This window comes from Netta rufina (genome assembly GCF_964035555.1).
Source record: "Netta rufina genome assembly, chromosome: 13".
In the NCBI taxonomy this organism is placed as follows: Eukaryota; Metazoa; Chordata; class Aves; order Anseriformes; family Anatidae; genus Netta; species Netta rufina.
Window position 1 is genome coordinate 12508518 of NC_140136.1, and position 13036 is coordinate 12521553.

The 13036-nt window shown below is 46.4% G+C and overlaps 1 protein-coding gene across 1 annotated transcript; it reads left to right on the forward strand.

Moving 5' to 3' along the window:
• Window positions 1-9724: 9724 nt before the first annotated feature.
• CMTR2 (cap methyltransferase 2) lies at window positions 9725-12022 on the forward strand (the record flags this gene model as incomplete). The annotated part of the gene is made up of 1 exon (XM_084294426.1): window positions 9725-12022. Exon 1 carries the CDS (start codon window positions 9731-9733, stop codon window positions 12020-12022), a length of 2292 nt encoding a protein of 763 aa, XP_084150552.1. The 5' UTR covers window positions 9725-9730.
• Window positions 12023-13036: the final 1014 nt, after the last annotated feature.

Consider the following 13036-nt stretch of genomic DNA (forward strand, 5'->3'; position numbering starts at 1 on the left):
CTTCCACCTTGGCTACCAAAAAAGAAGGGGACGGCTGCTGGAAATGGAGCCACGGCTGTTGGAAAAGGGCAGAAAGGCCGAGGAGCAGATCCCCACGGGATGCCCCCAGTTGGGACCTGTGAGGCTTGGGTCCCCGAGGAGCTGGGGACATCAGCTGCTCTGCTCTTGTCCCCACGACGCCGAGCTTGGCGGAAAGCTGACGTGTGCACTTTTATAACGCAGGTGAAGCCTGGAGAAAGTTCACACGCAACTTTTCAGCAGCCTCTCGGAGTGGAGCAGCTGACAGCAAATCTGCATAGGTGTCACCTGCTGCTGTGACATCCAGACCCCTGGGAGCACGCAGAGCAGGACAGCCCATGCCACACAGCCCCGTGACAAACGATGAGACATCCCCGTGTCCCTTATCTTCCCTGGTCCCCAGCTCCCCCCAGATTTTCACTCATTTGATGGTTGTGTCCATCTCAAAAAGAATTACTGCCTCCAGCTATCCTAAGCCTGTTCAGCCGATTATGTTAGGGAAGACAGGAAAAAAAATAAATCAAGGCCCCACCCTACACCTTTCTGATTTCCAAAGCTGCTTCCAAGGCAATCAAGTGCCAAAAAAAATTTGCAGATTGGTGATGAGGAGAGAAGAGATGCTACGTGCCCTGGGTGAGAGGCAGCAGCTGCAGTGTGCTTTCACACCTTGCTGGATCCAGAAAGGCCTCATGGAACTAGAATTTATATTTATAAGTATTCCAGGCAGGGAGAAAGCCACAATCAGAGCTAGTCAAGTCTGAGACAAATCAGCCAGACATAAAGAACTTAGAAAATTGGGCTACCCCAGGTTTAGGTCTTGTAATGTTTCATAGGCCTTCCATTCAGGTTTGTGTGTTGGTCCTGAAGAGCACACATCAAACATCGCCTCGGTTGCCCCGGGAAGCTCTCAGAGAACTTCAAAGTCAAGCAGGGAAATAAATGCAGAAAGAAAAGCCTGGGTGTTTTGAGAGATACTTCATGTTGGAAGGAGCCTGCTCCAAGGCAGAAACCCACATCGTACCCCAGTACGGGCTCAGGTCCTTAAAAACAAGCAGGATTTAGGCATTAAGAGTAGCAGAAAGTTCTGTTGCTAAGAGGTTTTTGTCGAAAGGCACAACCGGCACCACAGAACAGAAGATGCATCTGAAGAGGAGCCACAAGCGCCCTTTCCCCTCAAGTTCTTGACCTTCTCCTTTTCTTCCTGGTATCACACTTCATCTCCTGAATCACTTTCTTTTAGAAAGCTTCCCAAGTCTCTCCCACAAAGACCAGAGGATGTGGGTGCTGCTGCTTTGGGAATCTGTCGTGCACTGCTGCATGGGGCAGCAGAGAAAAAACAACCCCACCGTCTCCCTTCCCATCCCCTCCTTCTTCAGCCATCCCCCCAAAATTCTTATTCTTCCACAGCAGGCAGAGGACCTTGTATTTTGCTGCCACTTGCCCAAAGCTGCAGTCTCAGGGCCACCCCCCTGCTCCTTCTGTCCCTTTTGCCCCCCGGAGCCCCTTGCCCCTCTCGCCAGCACTCAGCAGTCCTCTGAAAGCCATCGTCTGCCCCTGTTCATTTAACAGAGGGAGCAAAGCTGGGCCTCTAGCATTGATTTTCCACAGAGTTCTCTGGTATCAGCAGACTTCTGATGCCCCCAAGATATGTTCCCTTATTTAGCCTTAATCTGATTATGTTCATTAATCTGATTTTTTTTTTTTTTTTTTCCTGCAAAGGAGACAAGATATCACACAGCCTGAGAGCTCTCCCCAATTTGTTCTTGTCTAAGACAATCTCCTCCCTAGCTGGGATTTACATGGAAAACAGGATTACCAGAAAGGGACCATTTTATCTATCTTCCTGCAGCACCTGTTATTTAACAAAAGTTGCTCGAGGTTTAACCTGTGATGGTGCATTAGCTGGACAAGTACAAGATAAAGGCTCACTCTACTAGCAAAAAATGATTTCAGCATCGAGGGCATTTGTGCCTCTTTAGAGAGGAAAAGAAAAAACTAATTAAACCTCAGCTCCTGTATAGGTACTGTGGAGCAGATCTATCTGAAATAAGTTATTGAATAGATTGTATAATCCTTAAGAAAGAGTATTGACAACCTTTGTGTACATGTGTCCGCAGCAAAGCGCATCTGTAATCCCGATCTTATTGACCTGGTGTCATTCCAGTCCCATTCCGAGGCAGAACTTCAGCTGCTCTAGGCCGCAGACACCATCACCTGAAATAACTTCCTAACAGCGCTCTACATTCCCGCAGCAACTTCTATCTAAAGAAGTGTTGTGAAGTATTTTTGCACGTTTCGTTAAAACAGTTAATTAATGCTTTCGGGTAAGTCTCCCACGTCGCCAAGCATTCGCGTTATCGCAGCACCGAATTCTCTTGCAGCCTCCTCACGGGCGCCGCACGTCGTGGCTCCAGGGGAGCCAAGTGGGGTCTCTGCCCCTGGGGACAGCTTAAATCAGCCAGGCCCAGGGGGAAAAATCCCCCCAGCAGTGCCTTACAGGCATTGCCATACCCTCATGGTGCTTGCTGCCATCTCTGCCTGGGGGCATTTCCACCCAATTCTTAGACAGAAAAGCCAGGATTCTGCTTTGGTAAAACGGATAAACCCGGGAAAGATTTATGTTGCTTTCCTGCTGATTCAGCAAAGTGCAGGTTCCAGGTTTGGTTCCAAAATTCCTAAGTGCACTCTAAGAACTAACCAGGATTCCCACAGTAATTTGGAATTTCATTGCCTGAGAAGCTCGTCACATCTTTGCGTGCTTGCTATCGGAAACAGCCGCAGGAGCGTCACCGGCTGTAAGCAAGGTAAATACAAGCAAACAACTCATCAGCAGAGCTATTCCCCTGGAGACTGCTTTTATCTCCAGGAAGCCCTGCCCGAAGCCCACTGCCCATCACACTCCTTCAGGAGGGAGACCTGCACCCCCCGTGAGCGCAGGAAGGGGTGAGCAGGGGAGCAGAAACCCAGAAGCTGCTGCAAGAGCTTGTCATGGTTAGCTGAGCAAAACAAGACCTGAGCAATGCTCTGATGGCAGTCTGCAAATGTTGCCATGGAGGCAGGAGAGAGACAGAAACTTCAGACAGGCACCAGGACACTGGGGAGATGTGTGTGCAGTTAGGCTAGACATTAGCAAAAAGCTTTCAGCTTCCTGAATTGCACAGCTCTGAGCAGCCCCCCTGCAAGGGCACGGGGGGGAAAGGCTTCAGGGTGGAGATGGGTTTATGTAAGGGCTGGAGGAGGTGCACAGGCAGGGACACAGACACATCATTGATAAATTTTGTGCTAGCACTAAAAACTCACCTTTTCTGCTTTTGGGAATTAAGACTTTGGACTTGTTTGGATTTAGCCAAGTGATACCACTGCAATTAGGAAAAGAACTCAGCTGTCCTAAGGCCACGCAGCATTTCATCTTTAGCTCCAGGACAGGCGTCAGAGGTCGAAGGAAAAGGCTGGGGTTGTGGTTGGGGGAGCTCATGGAAGGGAAAGAAGTGCTCCTGTCAAGGAACTCAGCAGGAACGGGGTAAAAAGGATCACCTCGGGGTTTAGGGCCAGGAGCTTTCTGGAGGGCTAGGAACAGCACAGCCAGGGATCAGCAGTATGTCAGTCTTGGCATGAACGGGTGGGCTTCATGCTACAACGGTGCCTTGAGGCAGGCAGGAAAAACAGGTAGCTTGGGGAAAACACCTGGGAGCGTTTCAACAACAGCACAGTGAGGATATGTGGAAGAGAAACTGGGAATCCTGGTGGACTGGAAACTGCAGAATGCCAACCCCCCCTCAGGCCTACAATAAGCAAAAATAACTGAGAATTAAGGACTAAAAAATGAGTTAGAAATGCTTTCAGCCCTGGCACAGAAGAAAACATTTCTCAGATAGTTAAATGTTACAGTGACTGTATGCATCACTGCTGATTTCTGCAGTCAGATATATTTCCTTGTCTGGCACAGGTAGACGCAGTTCCTGCCCTGGCATCACAGCCAGCCTTTGGCCTGAAGCTCTGTAGACACAATTACCTCTCCATGGGAAGGATAAGGACACTTCCCCAAGCCATGACCACCTAGGACCAACGTTTATTCCATTCTGTGATCAGGTTCTTGCACTAGTCACTAACACCTTCACACAGCAGAGGCCAGACCTCTTACCCTTCTCCTGGGTCACGTTCCCACTCCCCCCAAAGCCTTTTTGGAGAGAACTGCTTTCTGGAGGCCAGCAGGTGAACACACTGCCCTTTGTAACCATGGTCCACCAGGAGGTATTTTTGCTGTCCCAACAGGCTCAGTGCTTTCTTAATAACTCATCTGCAGTGCAACGATGCCACAGAATTGAACTGGCTGTAGGGGTTCCCTTTTAGTTTCCATTTCAGTGATTTTTGTGTAGAGAAGCAAAGGCTGAAAAACTGCAAATCATTTTACCAGTCATCAACAGTAAATATTGGTTACTGAAGTCTCACAGCTCACTTTCCTTATAGCAGCAGACTGATCACAATTCCTCCAGTGAAGAAAACACAATATAAGACTTCAGGCTGCAAGCCAGAAGAGCCCTCACAGACCCATCCCCAAGGCCATGCCAAAGCACTGCATTAAGGACAACCAACCTTACACATTTTGGGGGCTGATCTTTAAAAGCAAGGTGAGAAGTAGCAGGTGTCCTGGAGAATCTATAGTTTTTTCTATGACTCTGCATGCTCTTTGCAGCTGCTTTCCTGTACATCTGATACAAATAAGAGATTCCAAAACCCTCCAGGAACATTTATCACATAGCATGGTGTGTGCATTTCACTGTTTCACATGTAAAAAAAAAAACAAAAACAAAACAAAAAAAAAAAAAGAAAAAAAAAGTCAGAGGCACAAGAAATACTACTTTATTTTTAATTTAAGAACACTTTGTAGTGTTTAACTGCACAATATTCGTTTAAGGATGCTCGCTCCTGTTCAGGGCTTTCAGTGCTACAGCTGTGCACGCATCTTATGATCTGATAGGCAGAAGGACAACAGGTCAGCTATTGACCACCTGATAGGAGATCAGCTCTGCAGAAGTGGAGCTAATCCAGAAAGCAAGTGCTATGTTCCCACACTGAGTTTCTCAGAAGAGAAGACTTCTGAGTATTAAGAATAAGATAGAAGTACCTACTTGAACTTCTGCATTAACTTGAGAAGATTTAATAAAGTGTAGGAGAAGTTCGCAAGCTGAGTCAACAGTTTAATTTCAGATTCAGAAAAAGCAACATTTTTCTTAATCGTGATATTTATCTGTATTGCTTTTAGCTTGGAATCTCATAACATTGCATGCTTACCGATGAATAATCCTTCCCAAAATTTTTGGAGAATACTCTCCTCATCAGTCCAGCAGATTGCAATATACAGGCATTATAAGCTGTAATAAAAGCCTAGAAGAAAAGGGCTGAAAAGGTAGAAGTCCTACTTTCATACCACTTCCCCTCAAGTGGCTGGATTGTACTTGCTCTCTTTTTGGTATTTTCTTAGGAAAAAAAATAAAAATAAAAAAATAAAAACACCTAAGGACTCAGTGGCATGTGAAAAAGTTATTTAGGCATTTGAGAAAAGTCAACTCTAAAACACAATGATTTAAAGAACCTGCTATCCACAAAACTCAGTGACTGCAATTCTGATAGCAGGTATGTAAGTGTGTGACAATAGTAAAAGGAAAGTAATTGAAACATCGCAGTATTACTGTGCTCACATCAGAAAAAAAAAAAAAAAAAAAAGGAAAGTTATATTTAGTTTCTTAACTACAAACACAAGGAGAAAATATTTGAGACCATAGAGAGCCTGTTATACTCTCAATAGAGCTAAGCTAAGAACAAAAGAAAATGTTATCAGTGACATTATTATTACAGCATGTTCCGTACAATGAAACTTAAAGAAAGACCACAAGAGACCCTAAAGAACCATCTATAGCCCCACCCCACCTTATTAACAATTTAACAGTTTCAACTTTCCCCTGCCTCTTTTTTTTTTATTATTTTTTTTTTATTTCTTTCCTCATTTTCAGTAGCCAAACACATTGATTGATTGGAGTGATTCTCAAACAAGCCAATCAAAGGGGGAAGAGGCTTTGCGCACAGGCATAAAAATCTTCCATCCACAGGTGAAGTTCCTTCTGGTGAAGGTTGTTTCTGAAATGGCAGCTAGTAAGTATCTTTGTTACACAATGTTTATCAAAGTTAAATATGCTAATTTTAGTTTTAAAATGTATTCTCTTCATTCTAAAGATTTAAAGTATAAAAACTCTAGTCTTGTGTTTGTATTTATGGGTAGCCTAACTTATACGTATTTTTCACATAATCACAGAATTATATGTATATCTAAAGTTCTTTCTGTTTCATAACAGTATTCCTTCAATATAGAAAGCAAATGTTTTGGCAGGGAGGTTTTTTATAAGCTTACATAGCCTGTCATAATTTTAACATAACAATTCCCTTATACTCTCCTGACAGCTATGGGATAGGATTTCTCACAGAACGGGAGAAAGGATTACCTATATATTATGACTATATCCTTAAGATGGATACGTCAAGACTTTATACTGATTACTTAACATCTAGCAAAATTTTCCATAGTTATACCAGTTTTGGAGTTCCTTGTACTCATAGTAAATTTCTGTGCTAAAGCAAATTCTGGCTTTGGGCTGGATCCCACTTTATCAATGAGAAATATGTGAGTGTAGAAGTTAATAGCAGCAAACCTGGCAACAAAGTGAAAAGAATTTCTGCTAACTCATGCTCCACTGTTGGCTGCTTGCTCCCAAACAAGATGGTGAGCATCTCATTTCCTAACCTGTGTGTAGTAAAATCCCAACAATGTTTAAAATACGAAGCTTGCACTTTCTGCTGTGGTAGTAGCTTTCTAGCCTGCTTTGACCTTTTTGCTTGCACTTGCTGATCTGGTGTCAGTATACGAAGTGTGTGCATGTTTCCAGGGATGCTGCAATGGGTAGATAATTACCAATTCTGCTTGTTGTTGCTGTTAGCATTTCAGGGCTCTTGCTTCTTGTATTACCTTGTGCTAACCCAAGTTCAGGTGACAAGTCTCCTAAGCCTTTAGAAAGGGCAGCAATGCGGGTTATCACAGACAAGAGGAAGCAGCAAGAGTTTTCTTAAGCCTAATGAGTGCCTATGTGTTGCAGCCAAAGCTTTGTTTTCAAACTTTTGAGCATCACTGCAGGTTCTGGAGATGGAGGTCCCACTGGAGACCATGTGCTGACACACTGTGTCCCCAGGGCTGGGAGCTGATGGTGCCTTGCTCTGTCTCCAGCCTGCTGGCAGCTTCCAGCTCTGCAGAGCTGGCCTCGGATGCAGGGAGAGCTCTGACCCTTCTCAAATGGGGCTGCTTCGGAGCTTTCATCCTTGTGTTTTTTTTTTTTTTTTTTTTTTTTTTTTGTTTTGTTTTGTTTTTGCCGAGTGACCTGTAAGTACAATCAGGTGGTGAGTATTTATGACCTATATAACTTCAATAAAGTCTCACTACTTCCTCCTGCAATGAGACATTCTTCCAGGCCGTGTTACTGCTGGGAGGCTGCTCCCTGCCTCCTCCCCTACAGAAACAAGCCAGCCAGGGGGTGAGTGGGGCTTGCGGGTGAAAACCCTGCTTTCCCCTCCCTGCCACCGCAGCCTTGCAGCACCTCCCCGTCCCCGCTACCACCACGGGCGCTACGGGGGGCACACGAACGGGTCCCCCCCCGGCCTCGCCGCTCGTCCCCCTCCTGAGAGGAGGAGGAGGAGGAGGAGGAGGAGGAGGGAGGAAGGCAGCGGGGCGGGGCGAGGGCCTGGGCTCCTGTAGCGCCGCCGGGGTAAGGAGCGGGGCCGGCGCTAGGCCCCGGTGAAGCCGCGGCCCTCGCGTAGCGAGCGGCCCCCGCGGGGAGCGGCCTCGGCGGGGAGCGGCCCCGGCGAAAGGCCGGGGTTGGGGGGAGGCGGCCGGGCCGCGGAGCGGAGCAGAGCGGGGGGCGGGTGGGGATGGGATGGGATGGGAAAAGAGGGGGAGGCCATTTCGCCGCTTCCCCGGGTGATGGAGGAGGAGAAGGGGTGCAGCGAGGGGTGCGGGTGGCTGGGTGCTGGGGGAGTGCTGGGATCTGCAGCAGGATGGAGCTGAGGCTGTGGCTACCGTAATGGTGACCTGGGGCATTGCTGAGCTTTGGGATTTGCTGTCCTGGGCCTTACCTAAAAGGCTGTGCCCACCGTTCTCCGTGAAAATGATGTAAAACTAGCGTAGGATGCAGAGCTTTCCCATACCGAGGGCTGTAAAGCCATCGTTTTATTGCTTGTCCCCAGCGTGTGTTGTGATAGAATACGTATTTCAGCTTCAACCTAGCCTTCATGAATGAAACTGAAACTAGGTGTGTTTACACACCGAAAGGCGGCTGAGCTGGGGAAACGAGAGTGCAAACTTCACCCAGATGCTCACCACGTGCTGCTACCCGGGCTGAGCCTTGTGAGGGAGGGAGCTGTGGCAGTGGGGCAGGGGTGGCCTGAAGAGGTACTTGGGTGAAAAGGGAAAAAGTGGGTTTGGGCCATTCTTTGTCCTCTTTACCTCCTCAATTTCTAAGCCCTTTCAGTTGTAATCTAATATTTTTCTTGGTAAACTGTTCTGTAATTCTTTACAATGCTGTTTTGTTGTACTGTGCTTCTGAGGTAATGAAGTGGATTTGGGGATGGTTAAAATGATGTGCTGAGGGATTTCCTGTCTCCTGTGGTAATTTTGATTAAATAGTGTTGCTTAAATGAAGAAGTCTTGGTTGTTGAGTATATTTCTGATTTATTTTTTTGAGGCTGTTAGTGGACCTAAACACTCTTGTGCTTTGTGCTGTGTACTGGAGCAGATGGCAGAAGATGCGCCAGCTTTGCGCAAGTATGCTCGTGTTTGCCTTGATCCATTCCGAGCACAACTTTGCACTATTCTGCTCATGAACATGAAGCACGAGTTAAGTGTTGGCCACAGATGCAAGAAAACCTTTTCTCGCTTCCAATTTGTCACCCCTTTTCCAGCAAGGAAAGCAAGGTGTAAGGATTTGAAGTGGCCTGGCCAAAGTGTCAGTCGTAACACTGTGCACAGAAAATGGGTTTTGATTGCAGGCTGGTGTTAAACCTCAAACAGCCCCTTAGCTGGAGACCCCCTTGTCATTGGGGTGCTTGTGAGGAGCTCTGCCAACATCTTGCTTGCTGGAACTAGAATGAATGTTAGCTGTGGTGGGTTGGCAGGGAAGGAAGGAACAACTGTGCTCCCTCTCTGAGCTGCCATTGCTTGTGCCCCTGAACTCCACGTACTTTGAACACTTGGATAAATACTGCTGTAATTGTGTGAAAAGAACTGTGGCCCACTTGGTTAATTTGTATAGGTTCTGGCATGTTCTGTGTTGTGCCCGAGATACTTGTATTTAAGTGTTTAGATGCATATAGTGAGTATTGAGAGCATGAAGAGCCAAAGCAGCAGCCAGCACTTCTTTGCTTCCTGTGAGCAGCATAACAGGTAATTGAACCTGTGACCCTCCTGATTTCCAAATAGCCCTTTTTCAACATAGCCCTCATTTATTTCATTTTTCTCAGTGATGGATGGTTCTGTGAAGATTTTTTTTCATTCTGTAATACAGAGGTTAAGCAAGAAGAATATTCTTTAAAAAAAGAAACCTGTTTGTATATGCTTGTGATTGAAATGACATTTTTCTCTCCTGTCACAACCAGGTTGTGAGTCAGTCCAAGAATGAACAAATGTAAGAAGCCCTACTTTGAACAGACTGCAAATCTTGAAAAATTCAGTCCTGAAATTCTTTCTGAAGTTGAGAAGCTCTTTGCCAAGAAGTTTTCTTATACAAAGCCACCGAATAAGGAATGGCAGCTACCAGATCCCAGTGATGCCTTTACATGCGATCACAAAGAATTCAACTCACTCCTTGCTCTGAAGTACTCGATGAATGAAGTGAAGAATCAGCTGAGTGATAAGAACCTTGATGAGTGGCATCAGCACACCTCACTTACCAATAAAGCAGGCAAAATAATTTCTCATGTGAAGAAGTCTGTGAATGCCGAGCTGTGTACCCAGGCCTGGTGCAAGTTTCATGAGATCCTGTGCACTTTTCCTCTTCTTCCTCCAGAAGCTCTTCAAGAGGGAGAACTGAATTCTGTTCACCTCTGTGAAGCACCTGGAGCGTTTATAGCCAGCCTCAATCACTACTTGAAGTCCCACCATATCCGTTGTGACTGGAATTGGGTAGCTAACACTCTGAACCCATATCACGAAGCAAATGACACCCTCACGATGATTATGGATGACCGTCTTATAGCAAATACGTTGCCCTGGTGGCACTTTGGCCCAGATAACACCGGTGATGTGATGACCTTGAAGCATCTGACAGGACTTCAGAACTTCGTGAGTCGTATGAGCACGGTTCACTTGGTAACTGCTGATGGCAGCTTTGATTGCCAAGGAAACCCAGGTGAACAGGAAGCTCTCGTCTCGCCCCTCCTTTACTGTGAGGCAGTCACTGCTTTAATGATCCTGGGTGCTGGGGGATCCTTTGTTTTGAAGATGTTCACCCTCTTTGAGCACTGTTCTACCAATCTGCTCTTTCTGCTGAACTGCTGTTTTGAGGAGGTCCACGTCTTTAAGCCAGCCACCAGCAAAGCTGGGAACTCAGAGGCCTATGTGGTTTGTCTTCGTTACATGGGCAGAGAGAGCATTCACCTGCTGCTTTCTAAGATGATACAGAACTTTGGAACAGAAATGGTCAACAAAGCTCTTTTTCCCCAGCACGTGATACCAGAATCTTTTCTTAAAATACATGAGGAATGTTGCATGTTCTTCCACAAGCGCCAGGTAGAGACCATCTGTGAGAACATCCAGCTCTTTGAGCGCATGGAAGAAGCAGAGCAGACAAAACTGGACAAGTTAAGAGATTGTGCGGTGGAGTTCTTCATGCAAAAATTTCATATGAAACCCATTACCAGAAATAACTGGCTTGTCAAGAAGTCTCAGACTGGTTGCAGCATGAATGCAAAATGGTTTGGGCAAAGGAACAAATATTTTAGTACGTACAATGAAAGGAAGATGCTGGAAACCCTTACATGGGATGATAAAGTCGCAAAGGGCTATTTTAATAAGTGGGCTGAAGAACATAACTTAAACAATGCTGGTAAAATGTGCACACTGGAAGGATTGTCTGGTAACATTAACTGTAACTTGTGGTTCATTTTGGAAGGAAAGAGGCTACCAATGGTGAAGTGTTCTCCATTTTGTGATGGTAAAGTCTTGGAAAATCTTAATGAAGCTATGAATGAATTGGTGGGGAGGCTGAAAAGCAGACCAGTGCTGCAGCAGTGTCACTCCTGTGAGGTTCTGCCTGGGGAGCTGGTACTGGCTGAAGTGTCTGATCTGTCCAGGTCTTATCAGGTGGCGCTCGATGAGAAGCGTGGGGACCAGTTCAAGTGCCTTGTGGTGGACTTTCCATCCCTTTGTGATGCAGAAAACCAAACTGGTATGGAAGTAAAGCTCCTAGATTCAGCCACGCTGCTGACTTTCAGCTTCTCTTTGCTTTACGATGGAACACCAGAATACCAGCAGCGGCTTTTGGAGTGTGTTCTGCATTCATTGAACCAGCTTACGGTGGGAGATGCCTTGATTCTGCCCATCCTTTCCAGTTTTACACGGTTCACAGCTGGCCTGGTCTTTATTCTGCATTGCTGCTTCAGATGCATCACATTTGCTTGTCCCATGTCCCACGAGCCGCTGAGGACCAGCGCTGCTTTGCTGTGTGTTGGTTATCGGGGCATCCCCGGCCACGTTGCTGAGTACCTGCAGCAGCTGCATAAACTGATGAGCTCCTTACTGGACTCGGACTCCCCCCAGCAAGTTTTGCAGTTCGTGCCGATGGAGTCTCTCCTCCAGGGCAAGCTGTTGGAGTTCTTGTGGGATTTGAACACAGCCATTGCAAAGAGACAGCTCCACTTGATTGTGCAAGCGAAGCAGCAGCAAATGACTAGCGATGGTTCACTATAAAATAATTGTAGGGCTGAGCAGGTTGCTGCAAGACCTCATTTCCCAGGCAGGTAGAAGTCAAAAACCTTGTTAATATGAAGGTAACGTCCCTGTAGGACTTTGACAGGGCATTGTTAGTGATGGGAGGAGGTTTTGAGCTGCCAATCCCACTTGCACCGTACTGCCTGTCCTGCAGGAACACGAGGCTTAATCTCAGGTGTGGGGGACTTGGGTGGGACAGGGATTGAAGTGAGAAACTTTCTTCTGTCACAGCTCCCTTCAGTGTTCCTAGCTGCCTTTGTGAGGAGGGGTGGGGTGGTGCTTTACCTCTTGCTTCTGGCCGGGCCCTGCTGGACCCAGTTGGCTGACGTTATCCCTCTTCTGTTGGACAAAACGTGGGAGTTCTGCCCCTAGGGTTTGGGGAAGCTGATGCTTGGGCCACAAACTGTGCAGTGTGCAGGCCTGATGCATGTCTGGAGGGCTCAGTGTCTCACAAGCAGGCAGCTGGCTCACGAAGACTGGGTTAAAAGCAGCTGTCTTTGAAGTGTCCAGGGGAAGATGCTCCTTGATTTTAATTTTGTGCGTGCCAAGAGCATGCTGTATGGCTTCTGACAGGTGATTGTATGGCCTCGCCTCCCCGCCCCATCAATGAATGGGCTGCTATAATTTTATTTTTAAGTTTATGGGCTCCTCCTTAAAATAATTTGAGACTCCTGAGTGAAAGTGAAGACTTGCATCTGCCTGCAGTAGCAGCTATTAATGAGGAACTGTAAATGATTTTCAGGCAAAAAGCACGGTCGTGTGCAGCGTTGTGTGCCAAGAAATGCTTTGGGGAGTGCTGGAGGAGTGTTAAGCTGAAGAAATATGTGATACTTTCTTTGGGAAAGTATGATTAAGATTTCATTTGGTTCTCCTCAGGGATAAAAATGATGAAATTGCTAACTGACTATTCCTTTAAGGGAGTCAAATTTTATTTTCCATATTGCTCCTTTGAGAGCGAAATTCTGAGACCTAACGTGTGCGTATTAACGTTTA